The sequence below is a fragment of the Rhincodon typus genome, chromosome 17 (genome assembly GCF_021869965.1).
Source record: "Rhincodon typus isolate 14 chromosome 17, sRhiTyp1.1, whole genome shotgun sequence".
In the NCBI taxonomy this organism is placed as follows: Eukaryota; Metazoa; Chordata; class Chondrichthyes; order Orectolobiformes; family Rhincodontidae; genus Rhincodon; species Rhincodon typus.
The window spans coordinates 7,607,732-7,630,608 of record NC_063348.1 but is presented as its reverse complement, the minus strand read 5'-3'; the positions used below and the strand labels follow the sequence as shown (position 1 = coordinate 7,630,608).

General features: G+C 38.4%; 1 protein-coding gene across 1 annotated transcript in view; it reads right to left on the bottom strand.

Moving 5' to 3' along the window:
* The window catches only part of ptdss2 (phosphatidylserine synthase 2), a 79,695-nt gene extending 58,132 nt beyond the window's left edge, over positions 1 to 21,563 (bottom strand). The window contains exons 1-4 of the mRNA XM_048607289.1: positions 21,550 to 21,563; positions 16,702 to 16,803; positions 7,686 to 7,768; positions 1,998 to 2,065 (exon numbers count right to left, since the gene is read on the bottom strand). Of these exons, the coding sequence (XP_048463246.1) occupies positions 1,998 to 2,065; positions 7,686 to 7,768; positions 16,702 to 16,803; positions 21,550 to 21,563 (267 nt within the window). The remainder of the gene's footprint in view (positions 1 to 1,997; positions 2,066 to 7,685; positions 7,769 to 16,701; positions 16,804 to 21,549) is intronic.
* Positions 21,564 to 22,877: the final 1,314 nt, after the last annotated feature.

The window sequence follows — 22,877 nt, the reverse complement described above, 5'->3', positions numbered from 1 at the left end:
TACATTAGTTGTAGATTAGTGGCTTTGTTTGCAATTAGTTTTTAGCCCCACTTTGATAAGGTTTCTACAATAAAGAGGAATTTGAAATAATCAAAGTCACTTTGGTGGGTGAACCCATTGCTTACAAACTGATTATTAAAATTATTTGTTAAGTAATTGTGCAAGACAAATATGAAAATGTTTTGGAGCACCCCATCCCTTGAATTAACCTTGGTAGGATTATCAACCAAATACTTATGTTAAGACTGAATCTAAAATCAGAAATATGCTCGTCAATATTTAGATGAAATTAACAATATTGGCTTCAACAGAACAACTCGGTTCAAGGTCATCTCTAATATATGAACATGACGATGCATGTGCACGCAATCATATGCTTGTACAGAAAAGGCAGATAGAAATCATGATTTGCATAGAGAAGTGAAAAATTCAATCATGTTTTGCACTAAACATATTTATAGCATGTGGAAAAAAAACAAAAAATCATTAACTTGCTTAGGCCCCAGCTATTCACAATCTATTGCAATGACTTGGATATCAGGATTAAATGTAATATTTCCAAGCTTCAGGCTATGTGAGTACGTTAGAACATGGCGGCTTGAAGCAAATGTGTGCTGGCCTTCAGTAAACAGGTTTTGAGTACAGGAATAAAGTAAATCAAACTGCACCTGTATACAGCCTTGATGAAACAGCACCTGGAGTACTGTGTACAGTTTTGGTCTCCTTATCTAACGGAAACAGTTACTTTAATCACCCTGTTCCGACATGTTTTGTCACACCTCCATTGCAGGTGGGACTTGAGTACAATAAAGGTTCACCAGACTGATTTCTAGCATGGTGGCAGTGTTTTATAAACAGAAATTAAGGAGACCATGCCTATGTTCGCTACAGCTTAGAAGGAGGAGATTTGATCTCATTTAAGTACACACAATTGTTAAAGGACTCAATAGAGTTTCCCTAGCTGGGAGGATCTAGGACAAGAAACACAGTCTCAAAATAAGTGGGAGACTATTTAGAATTGAGATGAAGAGGGAATTCCTCACTTGGAGGGAGGTGGATATTTGGAATTCTCCACCCCTGAGGGCTGTGGTCACTCATTCATTGAGTATATTCAAGGCTGAGATTGATAGATTTCCAAAAATTAAAGATATCAAGGGATATGGCATAGTGCCAAAAACTGCCATTAAAATAGAAATACAGCTACTATCTAGTTATATGCCACAGCAAGCTCAATGGGCCGAATGGCCTACACCTGAATCCATTTCCTATTTCCCTAAATTTAGTGCTTATATCTCACCTAAAAGCTGTTGGGTTTTGTTTTTAAATATTTCATCAGACTGAGTTCCTACAGAAATCGCAATAGACTTTCATGCCAGAAACAATTAAAATGCAACTGGATGTTGAGACATGAAGGAACGTGGGTAACAAGTACTCAAATTTAAAGTCCTAAAGATTTAAAAGTCCTAATTCTGTCATCAATTCAAGAGCCAGTCAGCTAGCCAAATTAAGAGGGGTGCCAAAATCTTGTAGAAATTCACCTCATACAAAAGGTGGAATTCAAAAGGAGAACATAGAGATAACGCTTTCAGCTAAATTGTACACTGCATATTCAACAATGGCCTTGACTACAATACCAGGCTTCTCAAAAGCACTTTAATATTTAATAATGAATAAGTAGAGCAGTTGAAATCCTGTGAACAATACATCTGCGTTTGCGAGCATCAGCAGCCCAGACTGGTAATAGCATTCATAAATGGGAGCATCGTTCAAAGCAGTATTTGTATTTTACAGCTGAACACAACATAATGTGAACAATGAGCCCCCACAAAAAAATGCACTGTGGAGTTTGGAGGTGTCATCAACACCAGTGTTTACCATAACTAGGAAGAGAACAAAGCTTTGCTTGAATAGTTAGATCTATTATGTAAACATATGGAAGCAGCTTTGTGGGAATAATTAAAGACATTTGAGTGAACAATCAATGACTATTCACTTACCTGAAAAAGTATGAAGATAAGGAACAGCTCGTACACAACACTGACACATAACCAGAACCTCCAGTACGCTGTAAGACAGAATTTCAATTATAGAATTGTAGATTATGCTAGTATGGATACAAAGGGCCAAATGGCCTCCTCTGCACCGCAATTCTACTGTGAATATCATAATATATATCCAATGACAACCTCAGAAATGTGTCTCCTGAGAATTGATTGGTAACCAATTGTCAAACAGAACTGAAACAAACCAGATCAACCACACGCTTTCACCATGCCATTAGGTTATTTGAACAACCACCACAACCTTTTCTATCCTCTTGAAGTAACTCTTTTTTTATAAAACAGTCTTTTGCAAACTGTCAACTGATCAGTGCCCAATGTGGGTGAAAAGCTGCACTATAATTCCAAACACACAGTACATTTACAGAAACTGGTGAGATCTTGTCCCACAGGGAGGAAACTGAATAGCTTTAAGAGACACTCAGGTGTAGGGGTGCCCAACCAAAGGCCCTCCAGCCACATCTAGCTCCCAGGTCCTGGTAATATGGTTGTTGTAGAAACAGAACTAGACCTACAGTCACAGTAAACACAGGGATGGACATCTTGGATTTAGCTGTCAGTTCCTACAGACCCCCAATAACACCAGAGATCCCTGCATCTCATTCTGTCTGTGACAGACAGAATCAAGAGGGAAAAGAGGGCTGTCAAGGGGGATGCGTACAATATTTAAAATAAACTCGTCAGTGTTCATAGGGAGGACACTATATAAAAGGAATCAATGACCTCATCTTTCAGGTTGTGAAATTTTACATGTGTATTAATTCTCCCATAATTACTTATTTAAGTGCGACCGTAAAACCATAACAAGTCACAAAAAACAGTCTGGTCATGAAGCAGTGATGGCACACCAAATTCAAACTCGTCATGCCATATCACTTAGTCCCCCCTTCTGTCGCTTTATAGCCTCTTGCATACGCATGACACAGATTTCTACACTCCCCCAGTTCTGGCCTCTTTAGCATTCACAAGTCCCTGGGCCTCAGCATTGGTGGCTATGCCTTGAGCTGCCAAGACTGTAGATTCAGGAATTCTCCCTCCAGAAGTCTCTCCACAACCCCTAGAAAAGCTTTTAAAGTTAAGTCTTCAGCAATGGTTGTAGTAATCTGTCCTAATATCATTATAGCTCAGTGTCACATGTTGTTTGGTATCTCTCCTATGAGGCACATTTACCATGTTTTAGGAGCTGTAGAATTACAAATTGTTGCAAAAAGGAACCGAAACCGTGTCATGTTTGTTCTCCCTTCTCAAAAAAACACTAACACGTAGATCAATTATCGTCATGCAGGCCAATTTTTCTTCACCTTCCCCTACAAGCAGGACGAACACATCCAGTTGCCAATCGTCTCCAATTGTACAACACTAACCTGCTTTCTAATAGTGCATATTTATATGTAGTGGCAATCGTGCACTATTGCAGGAAAAAATTTTTAAAAATTCCCCTCTCATTAAGTTTCAGGAGCCGGACTGCTGTCTTTGCAGAAGTCAAATGTTACCCATAAAATAAACTTCTCTGAAACATGAATTGCAGTATAGCTAGAATGACTCAAATCCAGTTATCAAAAAATTGTAAATGTGCAAAAACTGGACATTTTTCTCTCAGAACAGAGTAGGCTCGGGAATGAAAAGAATGATCCCAGAGGACAGAAACAGTGAGCATTTTGAATATACTAAGTCTATTACAATGGTTTAAGGGGGGTGGCACGGTGGCTCAGAGGTTAGCACTGCTGCCTCACAGCACCAGGGACCCATGTTCAATTCCAGTCTCGGGCGACTGCGTGTGTGAAGTTTGCACATTCACCTCGTCAGTTTCCTCGGGGTGCTCTGGTTTCTTCCCACAGTCCAAAAATGTGCAGGATAGCTGGGTTGGCCGTGCTAAATTGCCCATAGGTTAGGGGGATTAGCCATGGCCTGTTCCCACACTGTAGGGATTCTATGATTCTATCATCTGCCTCGCCACCAGCCCTCCCTATTTCTCCACACAAAACTACCTGCTGTGCTGGTGGAAATATTCTCAATGCAACATTGCCATTCACTTTCAGGGGAAAAGGTCAGAAATCAGGCTTTTCTCCTTTCTGTGCTTGCGGGCCAAACACTAGAATCAATTCTGAGAGCTGTTCGTTTGGTTAACCCTGCTTTTGAGGAGGGATTACATAATAAGAATAATGATACAGTGTAAAAGTAGAATGATACTAAAATATAGTTCCACAATGAACAATGTATTAGCATGCACCATCAGGGCAGGGCAACAAATAAATGTTGAGGAGTGAGAAAGAGTTAGCAAGGCATTCTTTAATGGCTAATGAACTGGTTTCTGTGGCCACATCAGTGATATTAACCTCTATGTTCTTTCAACAGATGTCAACTAACCTGCAGCTTGTTTGCAGAATGTTAGATTTCCAGTGTATTTGTTATACATTTCATCCATTAGCCACAGTCTTTTACAAAAGTCTTAGAGATGGTCATCTTTTTCACCAGGGTACTAAGGAACTCTCAGAAATTTTACAAGTTATTTTTTAAAATTAACTAAACAGGAACAAGTTTAGTGAGTACTTCCAGTTCTGTTATTAATTTAATTTTTTTTCAATATATAGTTAAAATATATTGATACTTCAGGCTTCAACTTGTGTTAAAAGGAAAAGTGTCTGTATGACATCGTGCCAACTTTAAAAGATGATTACAGTCCTGCTTCATCAAATTATTTAAATATTTTACATTTCTCTTCCTGGTTTACAAATGACAGATTGCAGCACTTACCTCCCATCATTAATAAATTATCATTTGTAAATTATCACTCATGTCTATATCTTCTATATTCCAACTCACCAGTCTCGGAACAGTTAAGTAGTAATAGTGCAATGTGCCGATAGATGTAGCTTCTAACATTTTTGTTGCATGTGACTAATTTGTTCAAATATGCTAACCTCTTTTTTGAGCATATATGTGTTAAATTAAAGGGCTTAACTTGTATGCAGTCTGCACAAGAAATTCCAAATTACTGCATAAATTAGAGAGAACATTGGTGCCACACCAATACCTGCTATAAATAAAAGAGGACTTGCATTTGGCAGAACTCTTGCAGGTAAAAATCCAGCATAACAGTTTAGACATAATCTGCATTTTCAACTACTTCTGAATTTCAAAGGCTCTTCCCTGTAATCGATGCATCCTATAGGATGGGAACTGGTCCTCAGTATATCCCAAATTGCTTAAAAAAAACCCAACAAATGCAGCAATTATTATAAGCTGTCCAGCACTTTGACAATTAACAATTAATCTGAAGTTCATTACAGGATGCCTTCACTTTAGATTCCTAGCATTACTAACAATTATAACTTTAAAGTGAAAAGTCTTCAAGTTCAAATCTAAAGCATCAATTCCCATGGAATCTTGCTGGCCTCTCCCAGCTCTGGGTTTTGCTTGGGCCATTGGACAGTGGGGCTGTGCTTCTTGGTTAGTTGTGGCTTTCCTGCCCCTCTCTGGGGTGTCAGCTGTGACTGGACTTGCTTCATTTCCTCCCTTCTCATTCTCAGTGTGGTGCTGGTCAGTACTGTTAGGTACTCAGGTCAGATCATGGCTCGTGGCTGCTGGGAAAGAACAGGAAATAACTGGGTATTGCCCAGTCAGAGGTGATGGTACTGTCCAGATGGAGTTCGGCAATTCTCCTGCATTGTTTAGCTGGTTATGGGCCACAGTCTGCTGTAGGACCCCTGCTCTTCCTACTACTGACTTAGGGAGAAGGTGGAGGGGCTGACAAGTTCAACAGCGCAGGAAGAAGAGTGGACGGAGAGAACAGAAGGAGCGTTGGAGGTGGGAGAAAAGAGAAGGAAGGGGAGGAAAAGAGGAGGAAAGATTGGGGGTGAAAGAGAAGCAGCAGTTGTGGGGTGAGAAGGAGTGGCGGAGCTTGGGGGGGAGAGACTGAGAGGTGGGATGAGGAGAGAAGCAGCAGTGGAGGGGGACAGAAGAAGTGGTTGGGGGGGGCGAGGGATGGAGCAGTGTGGAAGGGGAGGAGCGGTGCGGAATGGAGCGAAGGAGCAGTGGGCTGAGGGGTAGAGAAGGAGTGGTGCTGGATGGAGAGAAGGAGCAGTGGGTTTGGGAAGAAAGAGCCGTGGAGGGGAAGGGAGAAGGAGGGTGAGAGAAGAGAGAGGGGGAGGGCAGGTGGAGGAGAGGTGGAGAGAATGAGGACAGCAGACAGGAGAGGAAGAGGAGAGGGAAGCAAGGTGGCTCCTTATACTGCTGAGTTTATGGCAGAGAAAGAAATTAAGGCCACTGGTTTAGTTTTGACTTCACAGCAGCAGTTCAGGGAAACCAGTTATCCAAGTGGTTTTGGTCTGTGAACAATTCAGGGTGTGACAGCGTATAGGCATTTTCAAGTTATCTGAACTTATGAGAGATTTAGGCCATCAGAACTCATGCCAGCATGCTTGAAAAGAAGTCATTAAATGGTCTCAGCGGTTCAAGGAAAAGAATTAGGATGCGTCAGTTAAGCAGGAAATTAAAGAGTTGCGATAGGAGTGATATTTCTCTTGGATTGTATATCTGGAAAAGGAGAGTGTTCAGAAATGGGGTGAAACTTTCTTTTGCTGTTTATGTTAAGATCTTTCTAAGCTGTCATTAATATAGCTTTGTTACTTTTTCCCCTTTCTTTGTGTAATAAACCCGAGTTCCTTTGTTAAAAAAAACATTTGCAGCCTCGTGTGTAGATGCTGAGTGACTAATCACCATGGTAACCAACTGCAAAAATTAAACATATTGTCAACCAAGGCAGGTTCATTCTGGAACCTGACCCTTCCTGTACTAAAATCAGTTGGAACCATAACAGTGTTTCATTCCATGCCACTTCTCTTCCACAAATGCCTACCTTGGAAGGGTTCTGCCCTCCTCTCATGCCGTTTTCAATTCAAAGATCAGTTATATTGCACTTGAAATGTAACTCTGCTTCACTTTCCACAGATGTTGTCACACCTGTTGAGTTTCTCGACATTTTGTTTTTCATTTCAGATCTTCAACACCCACAGTATTTTGCTTTTGTGTAACACGTTAGTGATCGCTATTAAATTGTTCAACCTAACCCCTCCACTTTTCCAGATTTACCATCGATACTCACTGCATTTGATTGGTTAAGCCTGGGTGCGGACTCAGAAAAACTGATTAAGACGATCAGTTTCTTCCTAACTGAGCTCTATAAAGACTGTACAAGTATGAACAGGTAACTGCTTGTACATCTTAGGGAACGAGTAGGACAAGAGATTGGGCACAAGATAGCCTATAAATGTCTGCACTTAGTTCACACAATGGAATTTTAGATCGCAATTGCACTATTGCAATTTTGCCTGAGGTAGTTTTCAGAGTTGCTCCGCTTGGTATCAAATCAAACAGAAACTATGTATAGCTTGACAAGGAATTGTAGTGTCATAAATATATTGAACTGGTCATCACTGACGCAATACATTTATAGTCCCTTTACAGAGCCCCTTCCAACTGATTTTATTTTGGAATTGCAAGACAGAGCGCATTATGTAAGTAAAATACTTTCAATATTCATTACACTTGCACAACTTGTTTTAAAAACAGACAACACAGTCAAAGAAAGTCTGACAATGCCATTATGAAATTGCTGTACTGTACCTGGATGAGGTCTGGAAAATGGCCCATCTTTTGCTTGAGTGACTCCAAAACAAAGGAATACAAGAATGCTGGCAACAATGCCTCTGTAAATCAAACAGTAAAATGTAGAAACATTCAAGATTTCTGAATTAAATGCATCTTCAAAGTCATATCCTTTTTAAGTATTCGTCAAATGCAAATTTTAGTTTTTAATAAATGAATATTAACTTTGCAGTTACAAACTATGATAGCTAAGCCAGTTTGACAATTTCTGGCAAGTTGAGTGTCCCCATACATACCAGAATGGTTCCACCGTCAGCAACTGGGGCAAGATAAACAGTCAGCGACTGCAACCAGATTGAGAAATATGTGTTTGTCGTCTGTAGTGTGGTTTCCCAAGGTTGAGCAGTTCCAGAATTTTCCTCAAATAAGTTTGAACCACCTCCATCCCATGCTCCACCCCAAATGTTCTTTGAATTTCCTTGCTAATTGGGACAACTCTACAAAATCAGAAAAAGTCAATTCATTTGCATTCACCCAACATTCAATGCTTCTTCCTACTCCCTTCCCATCCTTCCCAGCAGGCACTCTTATCATTTGTTCCTTCTGTTGACACAGAAAAATTAAAGGAAAGGAAAATTGACAGAAAGACTCTCAGGTTTTATTTTGCTTAAAGTGGAGAGTTGGGAGCAAATTCAGAAATGATAGATGAAGTCAGGTAACAATGGTGGAATAACAACTGACAAAAGTGCAGAGTGAGGAGAATGTACAGTAGACTTCCCAAACCCTTATTCAGTGAAGCCTCTGCAATTACTGTCCTTTCTCATCAAGGTGAACCCTAGAGACTCAGATGCCAATTGGCCACTGTAGTGGAACACATCCAGATCTCAAGGAATACATTTTTCTTTCATTACTGTAAAATTAAGGAGACAGTAAATAATATTGATCAAATGTTCATTTTCATGGCTTTACAAAAATCTCTCAAATAAAGATTAGAGTACTATCCACTAACACTTGATTGTGTTCACTATTTGCAAATTAATTAAAAAAAAACTTTGATCCAATGTGTACAAATGGCCTAAACAGGTTAGTTTGCATGTGGAGTGATCATTTTCAACCTCATTGTGTAGTACTACTGTGTACATCCAAATATCCAATAACAGGTTAATGCTTCAACTCCAGTTTTGTCTCATTAAAGAATGGAATACACTAAAGCACAAAAGAAAATCTTAAAATGATTACACAAGACGTGAACCTAATACCCGTGGATCGTACATATAAGAAGATAGATACATAACACTCGTTTTCCGGCATGAGCAGAAAATTTTGAGTAAAGATGATTTAACTTTCATGGAACTGACTGACTGACTGACTCAGTGACTTTAATAAACACCTTCTGCTTAAGTAGCGGGATGAAGAATAAAACTTTATATTTAGAACTGTCATCAGCTACAGAAACATGCCTTTATGTGGCACCTTTAATGTTAGAATATGTCTCAGGCTGCTTCACAGGAGATAAAAACTGATGCAGAGCCAAAGAAAGAAATATTAAGACAGATAACTAAAAGCTAGTGCAAAAAGCTAAGTTTTAAAAAGTGAATTAAAGGTGAGACAGATGCAAGAGACAGAAAGGTATAGATACCAATGAAAACTGCACAGCTCCTAGGAGGGAAGGGTGCTCATTCTTACAGCCTCAGTTCAATTCACTGCAATAATCTGATTAAAACTGCATTTGCTGAATTATCCTGCTTTAGTGATCTTACAATGCTCAATGAAGGTAACCTTCTAGTGTCACCATGTTGCTAATGCACATTTTAAAATCAATTGGTTTACATTATTATGGATCATTTTTTGTGCCCAAAATGTCTGTGAGATAGTAAGAGATGGGGGCACAGCACTCATCAGGTGCTTGCCATGTCAAATTCAGAAGTTTTAATAGCACCTAGTTGCTGTGCACTCGTGATGTGAAAAATGAAGGAATAAATTAATTTCCCTCCTGATTCAGGGGGATCGTCATTCAACAAGCAACTGTGTGCCAAAGTGAATTTTTTTATCACAACAGAAGGGAAACTAAACACATTAGCTAATTCAAGGGCTTTGCACCCTCATCAAAGACTGTGCTTTACAGATTTTCATTTTCTTCTGTTGAAACAGTTTCAAAAAAAAAGTTTCACCATGAAAATTCAGTCATATTGCTATGAACCGTAAATCATTCCTTCATGCAGTTTAGACACTCCACTGCTAACACATTAAATGCCACCTGTGTGTTAAGATTATCCTGACAATGATTGTACAGACCAAATCAGCAATTATTTACATCAGGGCACTGGTTTTATTGGTCTATGGATAAATGCAAATCTACACACTGTCAAGTAAATGCACATTACAAATAATTTTATGTGGGCTTGCACAGGAAGAGCATTTACAAACGCATCAAAAGGAGTAACAGCATAATTCAAGATTACGTGTCTGAATAGTTGCACATAAATAAACACAAATCACTGCATGTACCTCAGATCAAAATGAGCACATGATATGCAAAGGCAGGAAAGGTAAAATAAAATTCAGAAAAGGATATCACACTAATGAGGCTGACATGTTTACGGTTCAAGCAATGAAATGGCAGAATTTTCAACACGTGTTTCTTTTTAAATGAGCCAAAAATATATACGGAGAGAGATGTTGATGGCATAATTGATGCATGCCCCCGAGTAAAGCTAAAATTCGTCAATCAATATCAAACTTTGTATTAATATTTCTTCAAACAGAACAGCATTTAAGATTGCAAAGAACATGAACTTATTCAGATGAGGATCTGGATATGACCAATTGGGTTGCCACAACATTGCTTTCCAGATGCAGAAATAGGATTCAAAGGAAATAAATATTTTTTTTTTAAGAAAGCACACTAGAGAGATAAGTGTTTAAAGACAAGAAATAATTCTTATTAGTTACCATACTAACCTTTGTTTAACTGAAGTAAAATGTATACATATATCATTCTGTTTCACTGCGATCAACTTTCTGTCTGACTTACATCCACAAAAGGAGTCTACTTCTATGTTCCCTCAGGAAGAGAATGTTATGACCTAGTTAAACCTCCCACACTTAAGATGTAGCCTAATTAGGTTTTATTTAATAATGGCTCACTAATAACCTGAAAACAATTTCAGGAGCTGTATGAGCTTGTTGCTTGCACTACAAGCTAAATGCATTCAATCAAGCACAAACAAAAAATTAAGCACTATTACTGCACAAATGTACTTAGCAAAAGAAGTGGAGCGGGTGTTGATGGTGGTGGAAGCTGTAAGGCATGTGTGGAATGTGCAGACCAAGGAAAAATTAAAAGTTTGAAACCCTATGAAGGAACATCGAGAAAACACTGTTTACTGTATATTAAATTTTATCATTCACAACTCAACTGAATGATTTTGACACTTAAGTTTGAATACACCTTGAATTGATGTATTTTAAGAAACTGAGCAGGATTATCTCAACTTTGCAACTTTGGTAACCATTCGTCCTTCAATTCAAATAACATTTTACACAAACTACATGACATGCGTAAACAATTACTCATCGGTACATGTATGGTAGTAAATCAAAAGAGACAAATGTGACATAAAACTTGCCTCAATAGCACAGATGTTTTTTTAAAAATCATGAGAAGTGGTCTGTATACAATACTCTCATTCAGAGATTCACATGACATAAATAGATTTAAACTAAAAGAACTGCAGATGCTGTAAATTAGAAATGAAAACAGAAATTGATGGAAAAGATCAGCAGCATCTGTGGAGAGAAATCAGAGGAAGGGTCACCGGACCCAAAACATTAACTCTGATTTTGCTTCACAGATGCTGCCAGACCTGCTGAGCTTTTCCAGCAAAATCTGTTTTTGTTATAAATCAATTTAAGTTTGGTTTTGAAGTTTATTAGATCAGCTATATCTTGAAGCAAAATGCTTGCCCATGACATGTTCCCTACAGAAACTTCAAAATGCATATTTACTGCAACTATTTTAAAATATGGGAGAATATAATTAATCATTTGATTGGATCAGGATACAGTGACAGACTTCTGTCACCAAATGCAGCTTACATGTGACCGTGAGCAGAAGGAATGCATGTTGTCAAAAGGCCAAGGAGTCAGGGTTGTTTATCACAAAGGAAAACTACTTAATTTCTTTAACAAGGCCTAGAATTTCCAAACTTCAACCCTTCTCCAAAGTGAACTCTTTAAATTCCTAGTCCCATTACGAATCATTGCTCAAAACTGTTCTAGTTCAAACTGCCTCTATGCCACAAGAACAAACATTCATAATGCAGCTGCCAAGTGTGTTAACCGGCCAGCATGCAACGGAATTTGTTTTCCAAGCTCATCAGTTTGACTTTCAGAAGCTTGTCAGATAGAAATTAAACACTGAATTAGAAACATACCACTAACTTACAAGGCTTTAGCAGACAACATATATAGTCTACTGACAGACACATGCAATGGTACAGAATCCACAACAAGAGAGTGCAATCTTAAGGCTAGAGTTAAACAATTGAGAAGTCAAACTGGGTGAGGACTTTGCACACATAAATAAGAGGGAGGTTTGAATTCTGTATCCGATAGCCTGCAGTTGCTGTGGGCAGATAGGGGAAAGAAATCAAACATCCATCAATGCTATCAACATTTATATAACACACCTAACTGGCTAAACAAACCTCCTATTCCATTACATCTTTATATTCTCTCATGTTAGTCCTGAAAATATAGCTCCTTTGAGACTGCCAACTAATAACAGCTCTGAACACAGAATGTTACGAACTACTCAGAAATACTGAACTATGGTTTGCAAAAACATTCATCGTAAGGGACAGAATTACTATGGTTATGCTTACAAAGATTACTTAAATAGACAAATAGAAACACTGTAGAACAGGACCAGGAGTAGGCCATTCAGCCTTTCGAGTCTGCTCCACTATTCAATACCAACATGGGTGATCATCTAACTCAGTGCCCAGTTCCTGCTTTCTCCCTATATCGCTGATTCCTTTAGCCCCGAGAACTACATCAAACTCCTCCTTGAAAATATTCAATGTTTTTGACTCGACCATTTTCTGTGGCAGAGAATTCCACAGGCTCGCCACTCTCTCAGTGAAGAAATTTCTCCTCATCTCAGTCCTAAATGTCCTACCCCATATTTTTAGACTGTGACCCCTGGCTCTGGACTCCCTGGACATCAGGATCATTCTTCCTGCATTTACCGTGTGGTCCTGTTAGAATTTTATAGGTTTCTATGTGATTTACCCCTCATTTCTTTAAAGTCAGTGAATATAGTCTGAACCGAATCCAGTCTCTCTCTTCATGTCATCTCAGTCTGGTATATCTTTGTTACACTCCTGCCGCAGCCATAACATCTTTTCTCAGATAAGGACATCAAAATTGCTCATAACACTCCAGGTATGATCTCACCAAGTCCTTCTAAAATTGCAGCAAGTACTCATGTACTCAAACCCTCTCGCTATGAAGGACAACATACTATTTGCCTTCTTCACTGCCTGCTGCACCTGTATGCTTGCTTTTCAGCAACTGCTGTGCAAGGATACCTCAGGTCTTGTTGCACCTTCCCCTTTCCCAATTTACTGCCATTCAGATAATAATCTGCCTTCCTGTTTTTTCTGTCAAAGTGAATAACCTCACTTTTATCCACATTATACTTTGTCTGCTGTGCATCTGGCCATTCACTTCACTTGCCCAAGTCACAATGAAGCAGTTTGGCACCCTCCTCACAGTTTACCCACCCAGCCAAGCATTACGTTGTCCACAAACTTGGGAGATATTATGTTTAGTTCCCTCGTCTAAATCATTAATCCATATTGTGAATAGCTGGGTTCCGAGCACCGATCTCTGCATTACCCCACTAGTTACTGTCTGCCACTTGGACCACTAGACCTAGGACCGAAATGTCAGCCTTCCTGCTCCTCTGATGCTGCTTGCCCTGCTGTGTTCATCCAGCTCTACACCTTGTTATCTCACATTTATTCTTGTTCTTTGTTTCCTGTCTGCCAATGAGTTCTCTATTCATGTCAATCCACTAACCCAGTCCCATGCACTTGCATTTTATGTGCCAATGTAGAATCCCAAATCATTCTGTATCAGAACGAGTAGACAAAAATTCACTTGTTTGCACTGCATAGAGAACAATGGGAATATTAGTCAGAAAATCACAAAATCAGCTAGATCAAGAAACACTGACTCAACCTCATCCATTCAGAGTTACAACCTATAAATTGGTGATACTGCGATTTACCACAAATAAACAGCAATATATTCTCTTGGATCAAATATCAATTGGAGTTTACCATAAAATAAACATAGTCTCTTTTAATCAAAATATCCTTGAAGTTCACACTTTCAAGGTGTAAAAGGCTCACCAGTTATCACCATGCGGAATAAACCTGAATATTCTGCTAATCTCAACTTTGCTCTCTGTTCATAGAAACAAACTTCACATACACAGAACGTCTGACGTAGGAGCAAGAATAAGCCATTCAGTCCTCCAGCCTAGAACACCATTCATAAGATCTGGCTGATCTAATAGCAGCCTTATCTCCACTTCCCAACTGCCCCACCACCGCCCCCCCTCCACCTTGACTCACTAGTCAAAGATCTGTCTAACTCTACCTTGAATATGCTCAAAGGCTTAGCCTCAGCTGCTGTCTGGCTTAGAAAATTCCAATAGTTAGTTGGAACTTCTAAGAGAAGAATTCATCCTCATCTTTATCGTAAATGGAAGATACCCTCACTTTGAAACAGTTACTGCCTTCTAGATTATCCCTCGAAAGGAACCATCCTTTCAGCAACTTCTCTGGCAAGATCTCTCAGAACTTTTAAATGCTTGAATAAGATAATCCCATCCTTCTAAACTTCAATGAATAGAGATCCAAATTGCTCAATCTTTCTTCATAAGACAAACTCCTCATCCTAAGAATTAGCTAGTAAACCTTCTCTGAACTATCTCCATTGCAAGTACATCTCTCCTTAAGAGAGGAAACCAGGACTGTAAACAGTCCTCTTGATGCAGTCTGACCAATGCCCTGTACAGCTGTAACAGACTTCTCCACTTTCATATTCCATCGCCCATTTTGTTCACCTTCTTAAATGCTTGCTGAAACTCCATGCTAACTTTTTGTGATCCGTGTAAAAAGAGATCCCTCTGTAATGCATCATTCTGTAGGCTCTCTTCATTTAAGTAATACTATGCTTTCTAATTTTCCTATCAAAGGAGGCCTCGTATCTTTTCCACATAATACAGTGTCTTTCAGTAGATTTGTTTATGCTCTATTTGGGCAATCAACTTGACATTCTATAGTGTGCTTTCACAAAACTGAGCAGTACCTGCAACATATGGAGACTGAGCTGAATTTCTAATGACCCTGTCATGTGAAAGGAGACAAGTGTTTGAAGAGTCAGACATCTATTGAATAAAACAGACTTGAACTCACAGAAATTGGCAGAGGATAGGGTGCTGCCTTTCTAAAATCTCCACTTGAACTACAGCAACACTCAACTAATGACATGTGTACACCCCACTGCAATCTGTAACTATCAAATGATCCTCCTGCCTCTATAAGTGATCTTCATAGACATAAACCTCCCAAGTTTTCATTCACAAAGCTCAGCACACTCTCAGAAACTTGTATTTGTATGATGCCTTTAACATTGAAAAATGACACATGGGCCTACACAGAGATAAAAGAAAAGCAGATTTCAAACCAAAGGAATAGAGGCTAGGAGATATGACCAATACTCTTGATTAATGAATATAACAAAGATTTGCAGGTGCTGGAGATCTAAGCAAAAACAGAAATTGCTGGCAAAATTCAGCAGGTCTGGCAGCATGTGTGGGTAGAAAGCAAAATTCACATTTTGAGTCTGGTGACTTTTCACTCTTCAGAAGTTTGACGAAAGACATGGCTTTTGAAAAGGATCATTAAAAGGGGTAAGAAAGGAGAACAGCAGGGATTATTGCACCTAGGCAACTAAGGATACAGCTGCCAAGGGAGGAAGATTAAGAAACAGAACAGAGTGTGAGGTCTAAGGATTTTGACCTAGTGACATAGTTACAAGTCAGGATGGTGTGTGGCCTGAAGCAAAAGTTGCAGATGACAGGGTTCCCATGCATCTGTTTTACTTGTTCTTCTAGGTGGTAGAGGTCACAGGTTTGGAAGTTGCTGCTGTGCCTGTTATAGATGGTACACATTGGTGCCACTATGTCATACAGGTGGAGGGAGTAAATATTTAAGGTGATTATGAGGCTTGAGAATTTACAGGGATAAGAAAGAGAAAATCTATTGCTGTATTAAGCATGAGGTTGAGAACTAGTACAGGGCTGTAGGGCAAGTGAAACTTGATGTGCAATAGAATACAGGCAGAATTTTACGCGGCACTGCTTATCAATCCTAAACATGTGAGCAACCAGCAATTTTTCTTGTTTCCCAAGCACTGCCCCTCACTGCATTGCAATGACTTTTGAAGATCTTGGATGTAGGTCTGGATCTTGGTGTTGAAACAATATGAAACCAGCCTCTATGCTCTGCCACCCCGTGCCTTCAACTTCCCATTGACTAGTACAGCCTAACTCAAAGGCAAAGAGACAGGCTTTTCATTTTCCAAACTGGACCCCCTAAAAGCCTGTAAGAAACCATGATCACAGATCATTTTAAATCATTCAGTTCAATTTTCCCTTCTTCCTATTCTGTGAAGAGCAAAGTATAAAATTTTGTACAAGGTCTTTGCCAGGCGGATTAACCTGTGGACGAAATGTACAATCGGCAACTCAGACATAAACAGAGCTTCTGATCTTTGCCATGTGTAATTTCTGTCACCAGACTTGCTGAAGCAGATTAACATGGCACTGTTCAACATCAACAAGTGATTTGAAAAGCATGAGAAATGGAAAATACAATAAACTTTGCAATTGCATTGGATTTCAACAATGGAAATGAAATATTACATCAGCTACTTGCAAGAAGTCTTCACTTACCTCTTAATATTATATGCTGTATCCTGTGGCGTTTCTTCCAACAGAGTAACATATACCAGTGCACAAGTGAGGATGAATAACACTGTCAAGGTGTGAGCTCTCCTGTAAATAGAAATAAAATGACTGGTTTTTAATAACTGTCACAAAGTTGGACTAGCCCAACTGATGATACTTACACAGATGTATAACTACTGCAAAACGTTACCAAACCAATTTTAAAGCTTTCCTTTCATAACACTGCCTAGAATAATTTTGTTTCATGCCAATTATTTTTGCTACAAAACCCATTTAGTTCCAAATTAATTCGAAGGTAGAAAGGGTCATCCATCACATTAAAAAATCCAATTTTTTCTTGTCAATTGGCAAATCTTGTAACTCAGTGACTAGAATCTTGTGAGAGTACTACATAGTTTCAAACTAACATCTTATCAATGATCTTACATGTTTTATAGATTGCCACTCCACTGTTAATGAACGTGACCCTGATTAACATTTCTAAGAATAGACATTTTAGCAAATACTGCTCATTTTTGTTCCATGTGCTCATTTCAACTAAATTTCACTAGCATTGAATTTAATCTGGCACTATTGCAATAGTTACAGATGTGAAACCATCCTTAGGTGCTTCACTGCATTTTAAAATTGTATTATATATAAAAACAGTATAGGTCCCCAACACCAAACCTTCAACAATCTAGTCAATACTACCTTCTCTTCTTTCTTCTCACCCTCCTCTTTCAGGAATTTCACCAATTTATCACGTTTTACTTCAAAACGGCCCAACTTTAACCCTCAAATGAACTGACATGAAGTGAAGATATATTTGGGGTATTGAAGAAGCAAACTGCCAGAATTTAAAGTTCATCACCTGAATGTGCCAGTCAAAGTGCTATGCTCAATTGAATGCTGCAAGAAGTAGGTAAGTTTAACCAAAATTTATTCAAATCTTATAGTCAGGCAGTCAAAACTTCCTACTTACTATGAATCAAAGGATTCTCATGAAGAATCGCAAAAAGCATCAAATTAAACCTTGCTTTCAGACTCCTTTTCTAATTAATCAGTCAGGTTACGCTGAGTCAAAATAAAACCAAAGGAAATTGTTCCATTTTGGAAAGGCACAACTAATAACATACTAAACTACGAAACAAATTAACTTTAAAGATCATTGCCCGTGTCCATTACACATTCCAATCCCTATAGGGTCCGGTGATCACAGAAAGCTACAAGCATTACCAATGCACACTATGTGCCCCTTATCTACAGCCAGTTGGGTTGATTGTCCCGCTGTGTACTGCCAGCATTTTCTATTTGTATTGCCATTATACAAACAGGGAATACAAGCTTCAATCAATCTAAATGGAACAAGTGAAACACACTGTCCTGACATTGTAAACAGGTACGTACTAAGCCCAGCCAGCTAGCAGTTTCAAAGCAGACTACTTTTTAACAAGGTATTTTTGCCACAACTGAAGCTAACAGTCCTTACCTAGGCGCAAAGTAGTTATATTCAGTGATACTGTCTACAGGGCCAATTGAAGGGACACAATCAATCTATTGCTTTTTCTTTACAAAAAAAGCACTTCACTATAGCAACATAGTACAACAGCATGTGTATGCTCTACAAGGCGAGACTGCCACTAGCCTTAATCAACCACTACCAGATACAGCAAGTTCAGGCTAGAATTGGGACGGATTTAGCTACAGCATATTTTTGATTTGAAATATACAGTGTGATAAGAATATCACATTCAATACACAAAATGGACTTAAAAAAATAGTGGAGCAAGAAGAGATTCGAGGATAGAAAAGTACTACAAGTCATAAAATAGATAGCAGTATTTCAGTTTCCTTCTGCTTTAGAGTGGGAGATGAGAATAAATATTGGCTAGAATATTGAAATGCAGTAATAAAGTTGTAAATAATCAAATCAATCAGATCACATTTCAACTGTGACTAGTCACAATGGACATTTAGCCGCTCATGGGCTTAATTTTAAAATGTCATATTAAGAGATTCCAGCATAATCATTTTCTTTTAAAATCTGTTATTTAAATGTAGTGAACATGTAGTATATATCTCTTTCATATATCAGGCATTAGGCCTCAGACACAATCTACTGGTTCTACAAGTATGTGAAATCAGAAATGTGAGCAAATCTTAACATAAATCTCTCTTCCTTCTGTCTCAAGAAACTGCTGACAAAGGTGTTTGAGAACATCCATCAGAAAGTAAACGCATCTAGTATGAAGACAGAGCAACAAAATAGAGGAGCAGGATTAACAGCCAATTTATGTTTAGTGACACACACTATTGCGTTGTCCTTAATGCATTAGCACACTGTTAAAAAGAAAAAGGAAAAGTATTTTTTTTAACGCCAGCAACACATACTTGTTTGTGTTTTGTTTGAAAGGGTGAGATTCTGCAGTGACGTTTAATACTTGTTGTAGAACATCTCCCATAAGTAATCAGATCCTGAGTGGAAATTCACCTGTTATTACTTGAATACTAATTTTAACAGATATGGAGAACTCTGCTACAGCAACAAACTACAAAATATATACAAGAGTTATTCTCAGACATGAATCTCTGGATTGTAACTCAAACATTTTATACCTTAGATTTAACCTTGCATGCTTTACAAATATTAACATTCAGGTCATGTATAAATTCAAAATACATTGAGATTCATGTGAATTATTTAACAAATTAAAATATAACAAAATTGCTATCGAGCTGAAAATTAAGACATATCTGGAGAGCTCTGACTGGCTTCACCAATTCTGTTTGAATAGGTTCATAACATAAAAGCTACCAGAAACTGATATAGTTAATCAAAGGAACTTTACAAAACCAAATCTGTCTTTATGTTCTTTTATAAGTATAATGCCAGATATCTTTTATATATGTGAATATAACCAGAATTTGTAGAGACGTGTGATCACAAGGCAGGTAAAGCTTCTCAGTGGTGAAACCTGTCATCAGCTGACAATGCAGCAGGTACAGGTGAGCTACAAAAGGGCCTCTTGGACAAACAGGAGGCCTCTGGATCATGGCCACAACTCTCCTACCTAATTCCATTGCCACTCACCTACATGTAAATCAACATCATTTATTGAGATAAGCTTTGTCAGAGACCAAAGAATAAAATAAAATGCTATGGTGCTGGAATTCTAAAACACAAAAATGAAATAACTGGAGAAACTACTTTAAAAAAAGTCACTTTCAACCTGAAACTTTAACTCTGTTTCTGACTTCACAGAATGCTGCCAGACCTGCTATGTCTTTCCAGTACTTGCTAGTTTCATTTAATATAAATGTACAATGTGGGTTTACATAGATTGATTATTCAGAGTGTTAGGGACATTTCTTTATTATGGAAGAAACAACAGGGTGTTTTGGGGTTCGCTTTGTCTTTTTGAAATACTATTTTAGTCTCCAGTGTTGTACTGTGGGACATGGCTGAACTTGCAGGCTCAGGTGGCCCTCCCTTCCATGCATTGTAAAGAACATAATCTGAGATCATTCACAACAGGCATGACTGAAATGTTGTAGGTGAATTCAAATGTGCTGTAAAGACACTGCCAGCTAACCCCCTTTCACCCTTACTAATGTAGATCAGTACTGACACCATCTTTTAAACCCATCATTTTCTCTCTTCCACTTCTCCATGCTTCCAACCCATTCTACACGCACATTCTAATCATTGACATGCCTTAATTTTGTTTTCTGTGCTTGATTGGGCATTGAGTTTAGTACTCAAACTGACACTTTATAGTTCAGGTTCTGCACCACTCATCAACAATCTTTCAATCTGATTGGTCAAAGAGATGCTTTGGACAGATGCAAGATGTCCTGTATTAGGCATACACTTTTTGGATGGTTGGTGACAAGTACTTCCATAAGTATGCATCTACAAGTAGAAGCAATGAACAAATAAGTCCAAGCCAAGCAAATGGCCTCCATTCAGAGCAAAATACAGACCATTATAATGCCACTAGATTTATCTCAGGGGAAAGGCTAATCTGACCACCAGAACATTAACAATGAAAGTACATTATCTCAAACAGCAACTGAACAATATAAATCATCTTTAATTAAATTGCTCCAAACTGAAATATTTGTTTCATGATTTCAAGGTATTAACATGATCAAAAATAAAAACATGTCTTTTTTTGAAAAGGAGTCCACTTCTGGTGTACTGTACACTTAAAACAGATTACAGAATAATGAATATCTGGTACGGATCTTGAATGCATAATTTAATCAAAAGGTTCAGATGACAAATTATGACAGCAAGTTCAATCGATACAAAAATCAGCTTAATCCATCAACTAGATTACAGACTTATAATCATGGCATAGTATTTAAAAAGAAAAAAAATTATATGAGAAGTGGAGTGGTGGGAAAGAAGATGAAAGGGAATGAAGATTACAGTTTGCTATGTGTAAGTTCAGCCATCTTTGCTGACTCTAATAGGTAATTTACTTCATGACATTGACAGAAAAAGGTTCAGATTAATGAGTAGTTACCATAAATTTGAGTGAGAATGCAGGTTACTAAAAACTTCTTGTTCAAAATAGATTATAACCTTATATTGAAATTATAGCTATTTGGTATTCATCTCCTTGATAATAATTGAATCCAGAAAATATTCAGCGGTGACACCCTGAAATGCCACATGACAAAATCACCGATGTGTGATGAGTAGCTGATCAAAAGAAAAATTCTATTAATACTACAGATCTTACTGCCTTTATATAATCTTAACATCTTTACATTAAAATACTCCATTAGCTCTATGCTAAGTGCACATGAGATGCAGAATTTGCAGTGTTTGAGTTAACATACCTTTGACACAGCATCAACTATACGCAATTTCACCAATCCTTATCGACAGGGAAAGACAAGCTAGCAACACTTCCACTTCTACTGACAATCCTGTAAGCCGTGCTGGAATGGAAGTATCAGAGAAGAATACACCTGGCTTATCTGTGATGCTACCCACAAGAAAATACACTTGCAGCATGCACAATGTCAGCTCAGAAATGAATAAATCCCCATTTGAGCAACATGCCAAAGGTAGATTAATGCCTGTGGAAAACAACGTAAAATACCTTCAAGACTGGGAAGTAATAATTTCATTCCTCCTTTTTATTCTCAGGATATGGGCGCTGATGGCAAGTTGCAGAAAAAGACACAATAGTAACTGACAGAGTAGACAAAAGATATCAGAACTAAGGGGTTATGACCATCAGGAAAGATTACTGGTTGACTCTTTTCTCTAGAAAATTGAAACTTCAAGGTTGACCTAAAAAAATCTTCAAAATTATGAAGAGAATTTCATAGAGTAGACATTGAAAATATCTTTTCATTTGTGGAGGAGCCGAAAACTAGAAAGCACATGAGAAAATGACCAATTAATCTAATAGATTCAGGAAAAACTCTTGAGAGATTGCTCAAATGTGGGACATGTTACTACATGGAATTGTAGAGAGTAGCGTAGGCACTTTTAAAGAGTAGCTACATTAATGCAAGGATGGCATTATGGTGCAATAGTAATGTTCCCATTTCTAGTGCAGAAACTGGAGGTTTGAATCCCACTCCAGTAGTTAATGAACAAGAAGTTGCATTCATATCACGGCCAAACAGATCAAGTCTCAAACTACAGAGATAGTAAGAACTGCCGATGCTGGAGTCAGAGATGACACGGTGTAGAGCTGGAGGAACACAGCAGGCCAGGCAGCATCAGAGGAACAGGAAAGCTGACGTTTCGGGTCAGGACCCTTCTTCAGAAAATCATTTCTGTTCCTCTGATGCTGCCTGGCATGCTGTGTACCTCCAGCTCCACACTGTCTCTGACTCCACCGTTGGTTCTTACTACCCCAAAATGATGATCTGTTTTAAGTGGAAATAGGAGCAGGAGGAAGCTGTTTGGTTCATCAGTGTCTTATCTCCTTCACACCTGCTTGTGCATTGTTAAACTGAAATCTTAACATTTCCTTATGCTATTTTCGAATTTGAGGAATAATTGGTACAGTGATGTTTAAAATAATAATGATTTGCATTTTGTTATTATTTTATAGTTTCCACTTTTGGTTGTGATACACTTGGTTGCTCTAACCTTGGAGTCATAAGATTCCAGATTCAAGTGCCCTCCCAGGGCTTGAGCGTGCAAC